Here is a 21127-nt window from a genome sequence, read left to right as displayed (position 1 = left end):
ATCTCTCAGATCTTGGATATTCTACTCTCATTTCCCACATTTTTCTTACTGTTTGTTAGCATTATTCTTAGGGATCAGTCTTTAAAGTCACACCCTCAACCCCCTGGCTACACCCTGGACTACTGATGGGACCCGCCATGGTGGTTCTCTGGCACAGTGTTCCTATTGGATATTTCCCCCTGTGCATCTCCAGTGTTCTGATACTATTCTGCCAGGGCAGGAGTTGACAAGCATTTTCTGTAAAGGACAAGGCAGAGAATATCGCAAGCTCTGAGTCGCAATGCAGGTCTATCTTACATTCTCCTCTTTAAAACTGTAGATGTTGATACTGTTCAGAGGCTATATAAGACACACTTCAGTCTGAATTAGGCTGGGGGAGTCATGCTTTGTTGACAGTTGCCCTAGACAGTTTAATTTAATGATATTTAATAGTCATAATTATATTATATACAATCATAATATAAAATATATATGTCATATTATATATAATATATAATGCTGTCTATAAAATAGACATATAAAATATAATCATAACAATATAATTATCAATAATCATTAATAATAATTCATTTTAATGACAATAACTTAAGATCTTGGTTGCTATGGCTCCTTTCGGTGAACTGCACCATGTAATGGTGACACGCCTTCCCTTAGGCCCTGCTGGCTTGTCAACAGTAGTGCCTGCTCCCTGTCTGCCCCTGGTTATCTGTGTACATGCACATCCATGCTGCTGACCCTTTCTCAGCAGTGGATGGCTGCAGCTGTGACATAGCACTTGCTAGGCTGGTGGCCCAAAGCAGTGGGTTCCAGTGACCCTGCCCTGCTATTGTAAGACTGTGTTTAAGGACGCTGTATGCCTGGGGTCTAGTGTAATGTCCCCTCCCACCCCCTGCTTTTCATTTCCCCTTTTTGTGGCAGCCAAATAACCCTATGGTGAATTTTGTGACACACAGCTCTAATGGTGTTCTTAAAGGCTAATGCAGTTCTTGACACTTCCTTCCAAATAGGTGTCACTTTCTTCCATTTTTCCCAGTAACCAAGTGTCCTAAGAACACAAGGTGCTTTGCATTTCATCTCAGGCTATTCTTATCCTCATGCAAAACTGTAAAGCCACACTTGGCTTCTGTTCATTCGCTTGTACGGTAGTGGTCTGGTCCTGTGCTGTGCCACAGGGGACTCAGCCGTGGCATCTCACCTTAATTTAGAGAAGAGTGGGAGAGTGTGTCTATTCTTTCTTGGGATCCAAGCATCCTGGTTGCCCTGTGACCTCAGCTCCCAGATATATAAAAACAAAACAAACAAACCCATCCCAACCCCCCTCCAAAACAACAACCTCCCCGATGCTTTTGTGTTTTATTGTTTTCATTGTTGAGTAGGATTTTTTTTTTTCAATGTCTTAGGCAGAAACCCCATCAGGAAATTGATTGTTTAGTAGTAAATATATCGAGGTCTAGTTTACCATACCATAGAAGGATCCCCTCATTTTACTTAAGCAGCTGAAAGGGTTCTGACTGAGAGTAGCTATTACCTGGCCTCAACTGTCTTCAACACATCCTCTCCTGTTCCTTCCCAACATTTCCCCTCACCTCACTCCTGTTCTCCGCCTGAGCACTCAGTCCAGACAGCAACAGGGCTCGCTACCCACTTCTTCCAAGCCTTGCTTCAAATGCATCTCCTCAGAGAGGCTTCCTAACCACTCTATAAATGTCAACCTCCAACTTCCACTCCAATTTGCTCCTGTTTCCCTTTCCTCCTTGTGGTGGTCTGAAAAGGAATGGTCCCCACAGACTTAAGTGTTTGAATGCTTGCTTGGCCTTGTTAGAGAAGGTGTGTCCCTGTGGAGATGGGACTTTGAGGTCTAAATGCTCAAGATACTCCTAGTGTTAAAAAAAAGAAAAAAAAAAAAAAAAGTCCAGTCTCCTCCTGGCTGCCTGTGGATCAAGATGTAGAACTCTCGGCTCCTTTTCCAGCACCATGTCTGCCTGGACTCTGCCATGCTTCCTGTCATGATGACAATGGACTAAACCTCTGAACTGTGAGCCAGCCCCAGGTAAATGTTTTTCTTTATAAGGGTTGGTAGTGTCATGGTGTCTGTTCACAGCAGTGAAACCCTAAGACACTGCTTCCCCGACCCCTAAACTGGATAGATGCTGACATTATTTACTGTGATAGGAAAAACTAAAGACCAAAAAAAAAAAAAAAAAAAAAAAAAAAAAAAAAAAATCTGTGCTCACTCTTTGGAAAAAATATAAGTTTATGATTCAATCAACTGAACATTTGTGGGGCTGTCAAAGACGGCTGAACGTGATGGTCTGGAGAGCAGCAAGATGCTCAGGACCGGAAACACCACATGAACTGTAAACTCCTCACCCAGAGATTAGCACTGTCTTTCAGCCATTTCCTGCCTTGGCTACTTAGGAAGTTACTCAAGTCTTCCTTGTGGTGGTGTCCTAACTGCTCTGACTCTGCTCCTTAATCCAGTCAGATGACGCTGTCTTCTGTTCTGGACAGAAAGACTGTGTTCAGTGGGTGATACAATCAGGGCATCTGAAGAACACATCCACCTCCTTTCGCAGACATTAAAGATGCTACTCAGCCATCACTGCATCTTACTTAAAAGTACCAGTTCTCAACCCCATGAGCTAAAACTAACAACAGATCCCTCATCTCCCCCAACCCTTTACAAGAGCCAAGGGTGGCTGAGCCTGGGTGTAGTATTCAGGGAGGAGAGGTAAGGTACAAAAGAGCAAAGAGGAGAGGTTCACTGATACATCTTATTGGGTCCTTGTCACTATGAGTCACAGAGTTTGAATGTGATTAACTATTTTTGTTTACAGCATCTAAGAGAGTTGTTGGACTGTTGGAAACCTTATTCACTATGAGCCTTTCTTAGGTTTCTCTGATGAAATGTTGAGGACATGGGATTTAGGATTGAGTGGCAGAGTGATTCCCCACCAGTCATGTCCCCTCTCTCCAAGGACTGTCACCCTCCTTGGATGAAGGAGCCAGCGAGATCAGAATCGAACATTAACAAGGCTGTTCAGGTGTATTCAGAGTGCTCTCGATAGATAGTAATTAGATTTTGTGAACAGAAAAGCAGTATGCTGCCAGATCTAGTCACTGCACACTTGCTGAATGCAGGTTAAGTGCCATGAAATGGCTCATTCCGACAACAGGCAAGTAAGCACTGCTGCAGGGTCAAATGCTCACCCTGCTTATGTCCATGCATGTGAGCTGCGACAAGGCCACTCCACTCTGCTCTGCATGCTTTCTGAAATGCACTGAGTTAGGAATGGTTAGAGCTCAAATCTCTAGATGGCCTGTTTATGTCCTTACAAAGGATAAGCCTCCCCCCCCCCCCCCCCCGTCTTGTTTGCTTCCTTTGTGGCTCATAGCCCAAATTGGCTTGGAACTTGTAATCCACTACCTCGGGCTCCTAAGTGCTGGGATCACAGGTTTGAATCACTAAGACTTGCTCACAGAGACGTTCTAGAGCACACACCAGTGCACTGCCTGGTCACCAACAGTATTTCTCATGTCCACACTACTGTGAAACAGACCGATGGGACTCTGTCCGGTGTGAGCTTGAAGGACAGAGGAAACAGTAAGAGCTTCCAGCTTGTGTGAATTGTTACATTACATGGTTCTAGGGAATAAAGAGGCATGTCAAAGAGAAACAGATACATCTTTGCTGACTGGGTCAGGAGGGAGGCCCAGGCCTTGTTATTAGAGCATCTGACCTTGAGTTCTGGCTCTATCATTTCTTCATTGTACATCTGTGAGCAAAGTGATCTTTCTAAAGTTGTTTCATTATCTGTAAAGTGAGGATTAAGCTGCAGAAACCTCAGAGGGTTAGTCTGTAATGAAGATTCAGACAAACAAGTGCTATGCAAATGTGTAGTAAAAGCTAGAATGAAGAAAAGGAGAAAAGAAGCAAATAGTTTAAACAGAAATTTAAATCACCCAAAGCCACATTAGCTCACAAAGACCATTGCCAGAACATCTGTGGCCACAAAGGGTTTCTGGCTCTGGGTTAGCTGTCTGTCAGAAACACAGAGACCTTGGCCATCACAATGGAGAGAGCACTGGGAATTAAACAGTACTTCCCCCAAGAGACTGTAGGCAGAGACAATCATCTGTATGTGCTGAAGAGACCACCCAAGAAGGAAGGGGGATATAAAAGGAGAGGTGAGGGAGGAAGAGGATTTGAGGTGTGTGTGCTGGCTAATTTGATGTCAACTTGACACAAGCTAGAGTTGTATGGAAGGAGGGAATCTGGACTGAGAGGATGCCAATGTAAGATCCAACTTTAGGGCAGTTTCTTAATCAGCGACTGGCGGGGGAAGACCCAGCTCTTTGTGGGTGGTATTATCTCTGGTCTGGTGGCCCTGGGTTTTATAAGAAAGTAGGCTGAGCAAGGCAGTAAGCGGCATTCTCCTATGGCTTCTACATCAGTTCCTGCCTCCAGGTTCTTGCTCTATATCAGTTCCTGTCCTGACTTCCTTTGATGATGAGCAGCAATGTGGCAGTGTAAGCTAGATAAACCCTTTCCTCCCCAGCTTGCTTTGGTCATGGTATTTATTGCAGCAACAGTCCCTGATTAGGACAGAATGGAGGAGGGAACTGGAGGAAAGCAAAAGCCAGGTTAGGAAGAGGACAGCCTCATGAGCATGTGCATGGAATTCGATCAGAGTAGAGACATGGAGGCTGGCAAGGATTATCACAATTAAATATTTTTAAAATGCAAAGATCTGGATAAACTTGGAAAACAGACTATTCTCTACCTTGGAGCTTGATACATTTACAAACAAAAGAAGACAGGTCTACTTCACCACTGCAGTGTCCATTCTGAGGTGATGCTTGTCCCAAGTGTAAAAGGCCATGGCTGGCATCAGGCTGATTTAAAAGGGTCAAAGGACAGCAAGCACAGCATGCCAACAGCACTGTCCTGGGCACCCTCTGGGCATGAAGGCGTGCCTTGGAACTTGCCACCCTTCTGCCTCAGGACCTGCCTAAGCCTCTTGAGAAGCTGTGATAAGTCAGGCCCCGTTGAGAATCTTAGCAGTAGCTTCACAGACAGTTGTCTCCACAATGACAGCCTTAATGCAAGAGGATCAAACCACTGTGTGTGGATGCAACAGCCATCCCAGATTATAAAATATGTGCCCAAGAGACACCAGTGTTCTCTGACACTTTAAGCTTCTGGGTCCCTATAAAGGACACACTTGGTCATGAGATCTCTTACTTTTAAACATCCCAAACTCTTGCTTCTCCTAGGTATTTATAATTCTTCCCTGTGCAGACTCAGCTTGCCAATCAAATGTCATCTTATCATAGCTTTGTATCGGAGTGGGGTTGCTTGGTGACACAGCTGACAATCCACCTTCAGAAGCTTTCCAAGGAACTGAACTAGAAACAGCTTAACAGTTTCTAATGCACACAGAGAAAGGGTTCTGTTAGCCTTTTAACTCAAGAGCGTCATGATTCTTAAATATAAGTGCTTCCAAAAAGGGTACAAACAAGAAACAGAAGTGAATTTGTTAAGTGAGTCCTGCTCTATAAAGCTGCTTTCTGGGCAAGAGCAATTTCCACCAGCAGTCTAGTCCTTGACTTAAGAGTAGCCTGCGCAGGGGGAGGGGTGAGTGCCGGGAGTCTGAGGACCAGAGCTGGGGACGTATCTCTCAACCCTGTTTGCATGCTTTCCTTATACCAGAGTACACACTTCAACGTAAAACCTTAAGTTGTAAACCACAGTCTACAGTGTTCCAAAATCACCTTATCACAGAAGGCAGGGACAATCTGAGATGAGGATCCCTTGTATAATAATTTGTTTACTGGATTCATCAGTACTAATAGCCATCAATTTTTAAAGTAGTTTAAAGAGAGATGGCTCAGTGGTTATAGCGGCTCTTCTGGCCTCCTTGGGCACTGCATGCATATGGTACACATACACACATCTAGATACTTTTTTTTTTTTTTTTTTAAAGCAGGGGTTTATAAAAATCAAACCCATAGTTAAGGAGGATTTGGAATGAGAAAAAATACTTCTAAGCTCCCAACTGAGGGCTGAGACCAAACCCAAGTTTTCCTGAGTGCTAAACACACACTGCCTGCCAATGGGTTGTCCCTCTGCTCTCTAGAATAGGCATCTTTAAGATGTGAGTTGGAGGCTCAAGTATGCAAAAACCATTAAGTCCATGTGGGAAACTAGCGCATAATGGTGAGGAAGGATATAAAAAAACTGCCTAAAATGCTGTCTCAGTATTAGAAACATGCATGCATACTGTGTTCTGCATCATGGCTACAGCAGTGCCAACTCTGAGAACACCTGCTGCTGAAGTGCACACCCACACTCACACTCACAGACACAAGAGGAGGAGGAGGAGACGGGGGAGATGTAGCTCCATGTTTTGCTCTAGTCACAACCCTGAGGGACACAGGAAAGCACTAATTAAACTGCCAGCAAAGGGTTGTTTTTTTTTCTCTCCTCCTCTTGCCTCTAGGGTCTCCCAATGTTTCTAAGGTTGGCCTTGAACTCATGATACTTGTGCTTCAGCCTCCTGAATGCTGAATTGGAGGTTTGTACCACTACACTGGGAAGCAAAATAATGTTTCCTCCCTCCCTCCCTCCCTTCCATTTTATTTCTCTTCGTTAGCAGCCATTTGCAGAACAGGTCCACGACTCGTCGGCAGCAGCCGTTTCCACTGGGGCGCCATTCCGACTCTAGAGGACCCAGAGTGCACAGCAGTTGTTCTGCTTGTGCAGTAAGAGTCTGGAATGGAGGGAGGCAAGGCCCAAAGCTGACTTTGACTCAGCAATCTGCATCAGACTACAGGAGGAGGGGACAGGAGCCTAACCTGGTGAAGTGCCCTTTAAGGATAGAGAGACATTAATTATCAGAAGCCCAGCCAGAAGCTGACCAGGTATAACTCACAAGCAAAGGTATCCGTCTAGAAGCCATTACCTACTCCTGCCCGAACTCAGCCCTTGGTCCTTGGACCCTGCACACAGGGTTACAGAGCCCTGGGGGGAGTCTGCCACTTCTCACCTGGGAACCATGCTTAGCCCGAGAAGTAAGTCTTAAAGGTCCTGATGACAGAAGGCTCTCAGGAACAAGAGTTCCATAGAGAAACACCAGGGGAGAAGTAATTCCCCCAGGTTCGACACCAACCAATATGCATCCTTAGTGTAACAGTGACCAATGACAACCAAGGTGCAAGAAGTCATGACATTTTACAAGTAAAGGACGAAGAGACCAGCAATCCTAGAGAGAAACGGAAGAACAAAACATTCTTGGAGCCACAAAGATGGATCAGTGGGTGAGGATCTGAGCTTAGAGCCTCAGAAGACAGACGGAGCTGGGCACAGGGGTGCACGTGTGTCATGTTGGGTCAGGTAGCCTGTGATGCACATTGGTGAAAAGAAAGAAGGCAGGACCAGCACCCGAGACGTGGACTGTGGCACACACCTACCTGCTGACATACACAATCACACACACATACATGTTTGAAAGAGAAAAATAGTTTTATACATCATAGATGAAAATATTTCCAAAATTGCATCTCAAAATATCTAGAAATAAAAACTATGAGTGGTGTCAACATAAAAAATGGTTCATGTTGAAGAATATTTGATCACTACACATATACTCCTCCCCACATGTGTGTGTGTGTGTGTGTGTTTATGTTTGCATGTGTGAACACATGTGAACACATGTATGTGAGAACCTTAGTTGCTATGGGAAATCAACCTTGATTGCTGCCTTAGTTCCTTTTGCTGTGAGAAGACATCACGGCCAAGCTAAAGTGTTCAATTTGGCCTTATGGTTTCATTGACTAGAGCCCATGACCTTCATGGCAGGGAAGGGCCTGGAGCAGTGACTGACAGCTCACCTTTAGAGACACAACTACAGGTACAGAGGAAGAGGGGTGGGCGGGAAGACTGTCACTGGAAATGGATGTCAAGTCTTTTGAAACCTTAACCCTGCCTGCTCCCAGTGTCCCCAGTGGCCTTCAACAAGGCCACACCTCCTTGCACTTCCCCAATAGTCCTACCAAGTGGGACCCAGTGTTCAAATATTTGATACTTCTGAGGCTATTCTCATTCAAACCACCACATTTTCACTTATTTACTGAGGCAGGGTAGATGAATCAAACCCAGAGCTCATCAATGTCTAATCTCTCTGGTTACCTTACTTTAGGGAATCTCCTGTAATTACAGATGGGCTGCTACGCCCATCTGGCATTTATAGGGATTCTAGGGATCCAAATGCCAGTTGTCACTCTTGCATGGCACATGCTTTAACCAGTGAGCCATATCTTCAGCCCACATATACATAATACTAAAATACCACGCTATTCTGAAGTACAATTTGCATTCATTAAAAAGTGATCTCATATCACCTTTGCTCCAGAAAACTACTGTAGTATATATGTTCTGCCCACAGCAGAGAGCAGCAGGCAGAGAGCACAGGAAGCAGCTAGATCAAAGGAGAAGTGAGAAAAAATTCCCACAAGGCCACCCTAGTTGCTCAGGAGCATCGGGCAGCAGGAGCTGAAGGGGAGAGAAGCAGAGTGCTGCTTGATCGTTCTGACATTCTGAGAGGAGTTTCTGCCTCTAGGAAGTCTGGGGCTGTGTTAGTGGCTGGACATTTGCAATAGCCACCGAGAAAGGTTCAAATCTGCAGCATAACTGCAGTAAGTCAAGGAACAAGTAACTCAAGACAAAAACTGATGAAAGAGTTTTGAGAAGTCCTGGCTTTCTATGTAGCCCTGGAACTCACTGCAGACCACGCTGGCTTCAAACTTACAGAGACCATCAGTCTGGCTCCCCAACGCTGGGGGATTAAAGGTGTGCACCGTCACACCCAGCCTGGCTGAAGATTTAAGTAGAGCTTCAGAAAACAGGAAGTCCAAATGCTAAATCTGACCCTTGCCTATGCTCATTAGTAGTCAAGGAATTACGAGGTAAACTATAATGCCATGCAATTATAGGATGGGTGAAACTAGACAAAGCCACAGAGGTGAAATGGCAGTACCCCACGGTAAACCCTGTAGTGTGCTACTCATCACTGGGCAACTCCGCCAGGGTCAGATGCTGAACACTTGGGCCCCCGCTGTTCATGCAATCCTGGGAGGTGTGTAAGCCCCCCAGGCTTTAGGAGGTGGGCTGGGCTTCTGAAGGCTGAGCCCCGTCCTTGGTCCTTTCTTTACTTCCTGCTTCCTGTTCACTATTCAGCACTGTCTCCTCCTCTACAGATTCTGTGTTAGCCATCAGTGAGGTTGAGGACTAAGGCCTGGAACCTCAGAGTGTGAACTGAAAGACATCTTACTTCTTTTATGGTTCTTTCAGGCATCTTAGTCATAGTGACAGAAAGGGAAGTAACAAAGACAGACACTTTAGTGCATGTCCTTAGTGAAATTACTTATCCATGCTTGTAGGACGGGTTAACTATTAAATGTCTTCCTAGAGATACTCTGTGGGGCTCAGCGGTTAAGTGTTGAAGCCCAGCCAACCACATGGCGGCTCACAACTGTCTGTAATGGGATCTGATGTCCTCTTCTGGTGTCTGAAGACAGCCACGTGTGCTCACATCCATAAAATGAATAAATAAATCTTAAAATAAAAGATACTCTGTAAACCGTACTAGTTACTTAAATATTTATGGACCCCATGAACTGGAAATCACCAATACGGCAATAAAAAACCCGGCAAAATCACGTTGGGTGAGAACAGGAGGTAGAAGTCCAGACACAGAAAAACATTTAAGTGTGGTAGAGAAACTCAAATAGTGACCAAATACCGTACTTTGTACTATAAAAATGACAAATATTACATTTTAACCCTCAAAATGAGAAACACTTAAGTGTCCCATAGGTCACCTGTGGACACATATGACAATACACAGATATAGAAATCCTATCACATTTCTATAAAGCAACTTGGCAGTCTGTACTGAATCTTGAAAATATAGATAACTTCTTATGGTGTGAATCAGTAAAGTTCCAGTCTTAAAATTACACCAAAAATACGCTACAGCTGTGATCACAGAACTGAAGAGGTAGATGGAGACGGGACAATCGATGCACGTCTCAGCCACACAGGAGTTAGAGCCACCTGTCTCAAATAACAAGCAAACTAAAGGAGCCCCAAATGATGATTTGAAATGTGAGATAATTTCTAAACTGCTCTTTAGTTACAAATTGGAACACTGGAAATAATAAAAGTGTATAATAATGAAATAATGTCTAAATAGATTTTAGGACATCTTCAATACAGGCCAGATAGGTATGGAAATTGGAGATATTTGCCAGGCAGTGGTGGCGCATGCCTTTAATCCCAGCACTTGGGAGGCAGAGGCAGGTGGATCTCTGTGAGTTTGAGGCCATGGCCAGCCTGGTCTACTGAGCTAGTTCAGGACAGCTAGAGAAACCCTGTCTCAAAAAACAAAAATGAACAAACAAAAAGAGATTCAAAGAGTTGATAGTATCATAGAAAATGTTGATGAGGTAAATGTTGAGTAAGGCAGAATATAGTACTGTGTTCAAGAAACCATGAACTTTGTTATTGTGTGGGGATTTAGCGTGTGCGCACACATGCACACGCACCCCCACCCCAACAGGACATGAGTGTTTGAGCAAAGCACACGATCAGGGAGTTACAACCATCAGTGCAAAGCAAGCATAAATACAGGTCATGCCCAAAGAGAGTCACCATTGGCAGACAGTTCTTGCCAGTTAGCTAAACTGAATGTTCTCATTTTTAGCACTTAAAAAGAAATGATGATGTGTGTGCTGCCCATTCCTACAAATCCCAGTGCTTCAGAGGACGGGGCAAGAGGATGCTGAGCCCAGTTTGAGTCTGAAGAGAACGTGGGCTGTGCAGTGGCTCTTACGTCACACATGAGTAATAAGAGAGCGGAGGCGACAGGCCTCCGCGCACACTCACCAGGTCAATGTTTTGCATTATGTCTTGGAATGAGGGATGAGTTCGGAATTGCTCAAAGAGGTCCCGTTTGTAAAGCAAGGCGTAAACCAAGTTTGGGTTATGGTGAAGGGAATTTGTCAGGCATGAGTTGATGATCTCCAGCATCATCCGAATCACTTCTTCGATGACACTGAGGTCCTGTGCCTTGTGAAGAAAGAAAACGCCAACAAGCAGTCAGTGTTTTGTTCCTGGCCACAGAAGTAGCTGAAATACAAGTTACAGTGACAATTCCAACAGCACTGGATTATACAGGAATGTCCTTCAAGGTTTTGTCAACAAGCTTAGTTAGGTTCATCTGTTACTAAGGGGTGGGAGTTAAAATGGCATGAGCTTAGTCTGGGATAACTGGGAGTTCACATACTAAATTAGATACTGGTCAGTATAGAGGAGACTCTGCAGCCCACTCAGCTCCCACTTTCAGATCCTTGTAGGCACTCTCTGCCTAAACCGTAAGACTGCCACCCACGTCGTAGCCAGTCCTGAAGTCTGACCCATTCCACAGACCTTTCAAGGTCGAAGTTACAGATACATGATTAGCCTGTGTTTTTGTCACTGCCTCCTCAGAGCTCACAGTTGTGGGGGCTCATCTCCATCGTCAGTCTGACTGGGTTTGTCTTTGAAGGAGTTCCCAAAGGAACTGAGGTTTACTCCTGAATGTGGGTGGCAGCATCATGCGGGCTGGGGCAGGAGACTGAGGAAAAAGGGAAACTGAGAAAGGTAAGCTGAGTCCCAGCATTCTTTGCTCCCCAGCTGAGGCTCCAATGTGACAGGCCACCTTGTGCTCTGCCACCCTGCTTTCCCACATGTGCTCCTCTGAGCTATGAGCCAAACTCTGCTTTCCTTAGACTTCGGTTTTCGTCCTGTTTTGTTTTGGGAGGTTGCTCAGGTTTTGTGATTAGAACAGTAATTAACAGAACTGTTTTTTGGACTCTGACTGTGAAGGAACTAAGGCAGCAACTCAAAGTATGCAACTAGCAAGGCTTTTGCTGAGCCATCTGCCTAGTTCTTCCCAGCAGAGTCCAGGCATGGGCCTGTGCTGCCTTCTCTGAGGCTCTCCAGGGCTGCACCACCAACCGCTGACCTCCCAGGCCCCACAGCCAGCACCACATCGGTCAATCTTTTCCATCTCCAAACTGTTCATTCTGTTTGGGGCTCATCAAGAAACACTGACCCCAGTTTTGGCCACAGCTATGTATTTTAAATGCCTTCATGTTACCAACATCTATAAGTTTATGTTTTCAGAGCAAAGTGGGAGACCAACTCCCAGCTTTGTAAATTACAGTAACATTAAAAGAAAGTCCTTTTAGCTGCCCTACCTTCCTTCTTAAAGGAGGAATGTGTTTCAGGACTTTCTGAGGCCATGTTAGAAAAACCTAACATGATAGTTAATTACTTCAATAGCATGCCAAGATGGCAAATTTCATGCTAATGAATATTTTACACATCAATTTAGTTAAGTTTAAGTCCTGCTATATCAAATTTGCATTTCCAAGATTAACTATGTGCTGACAGCTTAGTTTATTCCCAATGTTTAAGTAATTTCCCAAACAACCAGGTCTTGCTTACATAATCTCAAGCCAAAACACCAGTCAGGGAAGTATAAAGTAGAAACTTTAATACTTCAAAATCAATACACATGCCCCACATTAGGCTTTCTTAAAGTCAGAGTTTCAGGTAGCCCGGGCTGGCCTTGAATTCACTTTGTCATGAGGCTGTTTTGCCTTTGCCTCCTCTCAGATGCTGGGCCTACAAGCATGTATCAGCATGCCAGTGGGTATCAGTGGTTACTGGGCCTCCATCTAGCCAAGGATTTCTCAGTCATGCTAACTTTCTCATATTAAAGGACTTACCAGGTGTTCTATTTAACTTTTCTGATGCTGTTTCTCTCCCCCTTTCTTGGACAGGGTTTCTGTATTACTTGCTGGTCTGGGACTTCCAGAGAGCCACTTGCCTCTGCCTCCAAATGTTAGGGTTACAGAAATATACCTCTATGCCTGGCTCTCTGATAAATTCTAATGCTATTCTTTACTGTATTACATCACTACAATTCAGCTACAGACACAGAACTTAAGTGGCAAGAAAATACAGTTTCTATTATTATTTAGATTATTAACTAGAAATGCAGTCTGGGGAGACGAAGGATATTTTACATTATGTCAAATTTTACTGAAATGTAAGGGCAGTTCTAATATTTTAATGCTGTGAATTGATTAGGAAACAAAAGTGAGAAATTATATAAAATTAAGAAGTTCAAGCTTAGACTGAGTCATGGCCTATAATAACTTCCTATTAATATCTCTTTCATCATATAACATTGTAAACAATTTACATTATTAACATTTCAATATAAAGTTGACTCTAAAAACCACAGTGCCCGAGATAAGGTCAGCTGTTTTCTTGATCACACTGAGTGAAGTTCTAAGTGTGTAACTACGTGTGCACCTACTAGGTGCAGGATGCCCAGCGTTGTCAGCTCCAGGGCTGGACTGGCTGGGTGCCAGTTACAGTTATCCCCACAGGGTTCTCTCTAATTCCTGAGAAAGACTGAGGTCTCCTTGAAGTCAGACACCTCCATGGATTGGTTTTAATTATGTGCCTAAAATTGCACCAAGAATTTCCACATACATCATTTTATTCACTTTGGTAACTGGTGCAGATTTGAGTTAGGAGGTGATCCCAAAGTGTGCTCTGAAGCTGCCTCCACGGTATATATGGCTAGGCTCCCCCTCCTGAGCTCAAGTCCGTCCCAGGGGTCAACCAGTCTAGTCTTGAGTACACAGTTCTGGCAACTGGATCATTTCCATTTTAAGTGGCTGCAGTTCTTTGCTAACCACTTTAATTATCCTTTAGGAAACAGCCAGAGTCCCTACTGTGTTGTTTCCTAGAAACTACCCTGTGGGTCTGCGCATCCCTGCTGGAGGAGCAACTGCAGCTTCCAGGCACCAAGCAGATCACGAAATAATCAGGGTAAATTACATGCCAGGGGAATTCAGATTTGCTAAAAACAAGAGTATCAAACTTTTGGCTAATTCTAATTTCCAAGAAACATCATCCCAATAAATACAATCTACAATTTAATTTGAATTATCAAGTTGCCACTCTGACTGGATTCTGAGGCAGGTACCTATAATATATGACAAGAAATCAATACAATTCATTTTGTTTCATTTCTAAAAAAAGCATTATTAGGTAATAACAGCTACTTAGAAAATAATTTATAAAAACTAGCATAAATTAATTGAAGTACTTTTTTTAAATGACAGTACCATCCAAATCCCAGGGCTTACTTTAGATCTAGAAGGTTATTTGATAATGTTATTCTACAATACTCCATTTTTAAGAACTGGTGCTGGGGGTTGAACTCCAGGTCTTGAGCATGCTAAGTATGAGTTGCTGACCTTGAGCTAATCCCTTAGCCTCCTAGTTTCTGTAGCATTTGTAAAGCCCTTAAAACTGTGCAACACAGGGTGCAATAGGGGGATTCCAGGAGAAAAACACTGCTTTCCAAAGTGGGAACTTGTAGACTCTGAAGTATGAAAAAAAAAAACCCACTCCCACACCCACCCATTTTTACTTCAGCTATTACTACTGTGATGGTTTGTGTATGCTGGGCCCAGGGAGTGGCACTATTTAAAGGGGTGGCCCTGTTGGAGTAGGTGTGTCACTGTGGGTGTAGCTTTAAGACCCTCATCCTAGCTGCCTGCAAGCTAGTATTCTGCTAGCAGCCTTCAGATAAAGGTCTGAACTCTCAGCTCCTCCTGCACCATGCCTGCCTGGATGCCGCCATGTTTCCCACCTTGATGACAATGGACTGAACCTCTGAACCTGTAAGCCAGTCCTGATTAAGTGTTGTCCTTAAGAGTTGCCTTAATCATGGTGTCTGTTTACAGCAGTAAAACCCTAAGACAACTAGTGAATGAGAAAAATAAAAAGCCAAGGAACTCAGAAATCCTATTTCTTAGTCGTTTTTTCCAAGACAGGGTTTGTCTGTGTGGTCCTGGCTGTCCTGGAACTCCCTTTCTGCAGATCAAGCCTCAGACTCAAGAGAGTTGGGATTTAGATGTTTCCTGCCTGTTAGCCCTACAGCTACCTCAGAAGGCAGCAAATGGCATCTCTGGCAAGACCAACTGAGAGAACTGAAGTAACCAGTTATATTTTTAAAAAATATTACTTTTATAAAGCTTCTTTTATTATACAGTGTACATCACATTTCTGTACACTATCCTCTGAAGGACTAGTTAAAATGCAATGAAAGCATGGGGCTCCTGAGATATCTCAGTGGTTAAGAGCACTTGCTGTTCTCAAAGCGAACCTGGGTTCAGTTCTGAGCATCCACATGGAGGCTCACAGTCATCTGTAACCCCAGTTCTAAGGATTGGACCTGACTTGTGGGTGTCAGACATGCATTCAGGCAAACTGTCACACACATTAAAAAAAAAAAAGTAAAATAATGAAAGTAATTTTTGGCTCATTTAAAACGAATAGGGATAGGCACGCTTGCACATGCTTTTACTCTCAGAACTTGGGAGGCTGTGGCAGGAGGGTCTTTGTGAGTACCAGGCCAGTGTAGTGAGTTCCGGGCTAGCCACATTCCAGACCCTATAATATAAACACTTAGGGTAGAGGTAGGGAGATCTATCTCATCTAGGCTAGTCTGAGCCACAGGGGAAATCCCTATTTCAAAAACAAAAGCCCACATGATGGCTCCTGGCTAGAGCAACCAAGTATTCAGAACAAAACCATGCACCTTTTCAATTCACAATGTGCTCTTTTTACCATATGCAGTTTGCATGGCAGGAGTGGAGCCCAGACCAAGTTAGCAAGTCATGGTGTGTGTGCGCACACGTACGCACACTCACCTGTGAGCATGTGTGCACAGTTCCAGTGTAGAAACAAGGACCCAGGGCAAACAATCCTAGTCTCAGGCACTCTGGTTGTCTGTATGTATAGCGATGAGAGTCCGACGACTCTGTGTTAAGTAGTGACTCAATATTGACAGCTCAGTTGGCAGTTGTGGGAATATTTTACCCAGTTAACAATACTCAGAGCTGCCTCTCATTTTAAAAACTTCTTTTTCCTCTTAAAAGGGAATTTATACAGTTTCAAATCATTTATTTTTAGTTTCCTTTAGAGAAGCATATGTATCTTGTTTGTATTAGTTTTGGGGGGATTCCAAGAAAGTTGTCTAAATTTCCTGCATTTTCAGCAGAAAATAAAACCTTCAACAAAATTAATGGGACTTTGCCAAAGGCAGGGAGGGGAGGAAATGCACAGGCACGGCCTTCGAAGGTAGGGAATCTTTTGGTGATAGACTCCTGATATCTTTATGTTGTTAATTCACTGGCACACACACTGAAAAGCTTTGTGACCACGTTATTTCTAGCCAGAACTGGATCTCTCCCAAAACATCCAGTTTGTGATAGAAAAAACTGGCTTTATGTTACACACAAATCACAGCCCAAGAATAAATCCTGGAACCAAAGGAGACAATAGGTAACTTTAATCGAGTGGGGGAGGCAGGTGGAGTGGAAGCAGAGCTCTGGCGTGCCCCTTGTGTGGGAATGTGGGCCCTGGAGTCTTCCTCTCCCTTCCTTGGACACAGTCTGAATATCGCACAGGCCTCAGGCAGAACCCTGGGACAAGTGATCTCCGTCACACTGGTGAGCTGGCACTGGTGGCATGGAGGTAGGAGGATTGTGGCCACTATGGGACACTGGTTAACTTCAGTTTCCCACTACCAGAAAATGGCCAGACAATTCACAAAAGAAGGAACGTTCTGATAGAAGACCAGCTATGCCGCTGACCGGGTTCCTGTAGGTGAGCTGGAGAGAAGGCTGTTCTGGGATTGTTCTCAGCCTGGGGCAGCTTTTCTCCAACTGATGCCTGCAGCGGCCTCTCAGCCCTTCAGGCTCCAGCAGCCCCGGGTGCCATTCAGAGCAGAGCAGGCCACCTTCCCCAGGCTTCTGCGGGCAGCTGTGCCAGAGCCTGCGCCAGAGCCTGGCAATTTAAATGCTCACCTTCAGAATCTGCATTCATCTTTTAATTCTTAAAAAATAGTTCTGCACTCCTTAGAAAGTAAAATCCTGAGTTAATCCTGGTAGAACAACATTCTGGGACAGATGTGCCTTGCCCACAAAGAAAGCAACAAATCAAGCAACCATCCCCCCCACCCCCACCTGCTCTTTCTGCTTTGACTTCCTGATGTCTTCCAGTGAGGCCCAGAGCCTGTGTCACTATTTCCCTAGCTAAGCAACTATGCTAGTCGTGTGCAAAATCACTACTCACGAATAAGTCTCCATAAAAAAAAATTGAAAAATTACTTGACCCAGAAAGCAAATTTTATTATCTACCAAAAAATATGATTAACATAAAAAAATCTTCAGTGACCTCAAACTGATACAATTAAAATTTTGCTTTTGATTCCTTCACAATGTTGAATAGTCACTGGTAGCTTTGAGGAGGACAGAACCCCAGGGATCTGTGAGAGTGACTGGTACAAGCAAGCCTAAGTGAAAGGCAACCACTCTCAGAGCCAGTGATGCAGAGACCAGCGGCACCTGAGGCTGGCTTCCACTTCCTGGCCTGCTGTGGACTTAAGCAACTCACTTTCTTGTGCCTCAGTTTCTTCTCATGGGGTGTGGAAGATGATACACCAGGAAATGGCCTTGAGTTCCTGCTTAGGATTGCAGAATGTGGCAAGGAATGCCTCTCTCCCTCTACCAGAAAAGCCAGATAATTTGCACACCTGGAGTTTGGAAGCCGCCTGGCTCCTGTACGGAGACACAGAGCAGCACCTCAGAGGGGTTACTGGAGGAGGGCCAGGACGCTGCACTGCAGCGAAGCCCCTGTAAGCAGAGCAAGATGGATGGAGAGACACTTCTACCATAGCAACAGGCCAGGCAAAGCTACTCCAGGACAGACAGGCAGAAGAGAAAGGCAGGTGAGGACTTAGGAACACTCAATACACGAGAAAAGTGAGGAAAGTCAGCAATCTCGGAAGACTCCGTTTTCTTTCACAGAGACAGTAGTGAAAAACAAAAATCCAGTTTCTTCAAAAAGGAAAGTGTCAGGCTCCTGTGAGTCTGAGGCCAGCCAGGGCTGCACAGTGAAACCATGTCTCAAAGGTTTAAAAAACAAACTAGCAAGCAAACAAAAACCCGTAACTTTTTAGTTGTGTGTCTATGTATGTGGCTATGTACGTGAGTGCAGGTCCTCTGCAAGAGCAAGAGAGCTCCTAACAGTCGAGCCCTCTCTAGCCCCACAAAGAATCGAAATCATACAATCATTCCTAAACAGGAAAACGAAGATAGTAAACAACATAAACCCCAGGGAAGCTCAAAGGAAGCAGGCCATAATGAAATGATGGCAAAACCCATGTCCAGATCTGAGCATGGAAGCAGCACTTTCGCTTCTGTTAAGTGCAAATGAAAATGGAATACTGCTGAGGATAGAAGGGGAGATGAGACAGACACACAGACAGACACACAGACAGACAGACAGACAGACAGACAGACAGACAGACACACACACACACACACACACACACACACACACACACACACACACACATGAGGGACACCCGGGAGACGAGACACAGACAGCAACCTTCCCTGTACGGTTCCATGGCCTTCCTCTGTGAGCAGCAAGAGACAGGCAGAGTTTGGTGTTTTCCTCTTTCTGTAAGGCCCCCAGCCCTACTGATTCCTCTCAATCCTAATCACCTCATTAAGGCCCATTATTCAAACAGAGCCAAGATGGTGAAGGCTTCCACTTCTGTAGTTTGGGGAAACTAATCTAGACTCCACCACAGAACAGGACTAAAGGGGACTATCCAGTCTGGTGTGGGAAGCAAGCTGGACTCCCATGAAGAACTATTGAGAGGAAAGATGAGTCTGTCTGAATCTGTGAAGCTTTCAGTGTAAATACTCATTTCCACTACTTATGAGGACCCGGGAGCAAATTAAAAGGAGGCTAACAGGAGGTAAGCGTCCCCCAACCCAACCCAACCCAACCCAAAAAGCCATGTTTAGAACAGAGAAGAAAGATCTGTACACGTGGTTAGGCTTCTACAAAGTGTTAATGGCTGGAAAGAAAAGGGAAGTAGATTGCTCTAATTTAAAGTCTTAGGAGACATAACAACCAAATGTGCGAATCTTAATTCTAATTTAACACACTGCCAACAGCCATTTCTGAGAATTCGGGAGAAATATGATTATGCTACATGGGATTATGCCTTGGGAACATTACTGCTTTTGTTAGATGTGATAATGGTGTGATATTATAAAAGAAAATGACATTGTTTTTGGAGATGTATATCAAAGTATAAAAAGATAAAATTCCAGGATTTACTATAAAATACTTTAGCAAAAAAAAGGTGAATGTTTATATAGAGAATAGACAAGAGTACAGAAGCATTTAAAGTGGTTTAGTTACTTATGTTTACCTGTATGGGTGCTTCATGTTTTACCTGAACGTATATATGTCTAGCAGATGCATGCTTTGTGTCCTTGGAGGCCGGAAGAAGGTACTGGATCTTTTAGATCTGAAGTTACAGATGCTTGTGAACCATCATGTGGGTTCTGGGAATTGAAGCCAGGTCCTCTCAAAGAGTGGCCAGTGCTCTGAACCACTGAACTAGCTCTCTAGATCAAAGGACAGTTTTCTGTTGTTATTTATTTATTTTCTTAATGTGCACATGGGGGAGGGGCATGAACGTGCCACGGTGTGAGCATGTAGATCAGAGGACAACGTCTAAGACTGGTCTCTCTCCTTCTACCACGTGGTTCCTGAGCTCAGGTACCAGACTTGGCCACAAGCACCTTAACCTGCTGAGTCCTTTCACTGATCCTCATTCTATTCTTCCTTAGGTCAGAAACATAAGTATGACTTCGAAATCCAGTAAAGTTCATTCAGAAGTAAAAGACCAGTGTCAGCAAAACATTTAATACAGCATATGCAGATCAGATTCAACACTGTAATAAAAAGCTACAGGAGTGAGTCTTCATGTGATCACATTAAGTCAAGAGAGGAGAAAGTTACGATCATCTTGTTAGCTTTAGAGAGGGGATTACAGAGGTCAGTCATTACAGCAGCAGTGCTCCTGTTAGGAAGTATTCGAAGTAGGAGAGGGGATGGGCTGACATGGCGGGGGAGGGGTGGGGGGACCAGAATGGAGCTGAGCTTTGATCCCACCACTCCTTTCGGGTGGTTACAACTGTTTCTAACTCCAGCTGCAGGGACATGAAGAAACAGCACACACACACACACACACACACACACACACCAACACACACACCACACACATGCACACTCACATGTACACACCTATACATACATACATACATACACACACACAATCAGCATAACAAAATCTTAGGAATGCAGAATGAACACAAATACTAATTCAGAAAACATTTAAGAGCAAAATATTAAGCTATGTTGAGCTTTTTGAGAAGTAAAAATGTACATTAAAACTGAAATCTTGAGAACTTAAAAAAGATAAATGTTACTGTTACACTAAGTGGTTAGTTTGTTTAGAAATATGTTAAAAAGCAGTCTGAGGCTGTGACCCTAACTGAAGGCAGCCTGACTTAAACCTGCTGACTACACCGGTTCAGCACTTCGGTGATCAAACGCCGTGGTTACAGTTGCCTATGAACGGGACAATGCCCACATTTTGTCCAGATAACTAATACTCACAATCCAGCCAAGGTCAATGGCAAGGGGGTGACTCAGTCTATACCTACAATTAGAGCAAGCGCTCACTGATGTTGCCATGGGAACAGTCTATTGCCTACCAATTACCATTCAAAGACTTTAGGAGGTGGCCCTGTACTAAATTTACAATTTATTTCTTATGGCAGAAATTGATTTTAGTGCAGTCTAAGGATCTTTATATTAACAAAGAACATTTGCCACAGCAAGGGTCAAGATATCCCTGGTACAAACATGAGTGGGTTTACAGTTTCTAAACCTCAGAGGCACCCAAAGAGCATACATACTCCACTTCCAACTATCGTTGTTTGTGATTATATGCTTCAAAATTCAACATTTTCATTCTTTCTGCTCATATGCTGTGAACTGAACTGAGGGTGGGGATGGTGGAACTGAAGATCTGCTCCCTTAGGCCAGACTTCAGAG

General features: G+C 44.1%; 1 protein-coding gene across 2 annotated transcripts in view; it reads right to left on the bottom strand.

Moving 5' to 3' along the window:
* DYM (dymeclin) overlaps positions 1 to 21127 on the bottom strand; it is a 246867-nt gene that overhangs the window by 50308 nt on the left and 175432 nt on the right. Inside the window, exon 15 of one of the 2 annotated variants that reach the window (XM_080920012.1) lies at positions 10949 to 11131. The exons of the other annotated variant lie outside the window; for it this stretch is intronic. Within the exon in view, the coding sequence (XP_080776138.1) occupies positions 10949 to 11131 (183 nt within the window). The remainder of the gene's footprint in view (positions 1 to 10948; positions 11132 to 21127) is intronic. 2 annotated transcript variants of the gene reach the window in all.

This window comes from Micromys minutus (assembly GCF_963924665.1).
Source record: "Micromys minutus genome assembly, chromosome: 8".
NCBI classification, from domain to species: Eukaryota; Metazoa; Chordata; class Mammalia; order Rodentia; family Muridae; genus Micromys; species Micromys minutus.
This window is presented reverse-complemented; position numbering and strand designations above follow the sequence as displayed.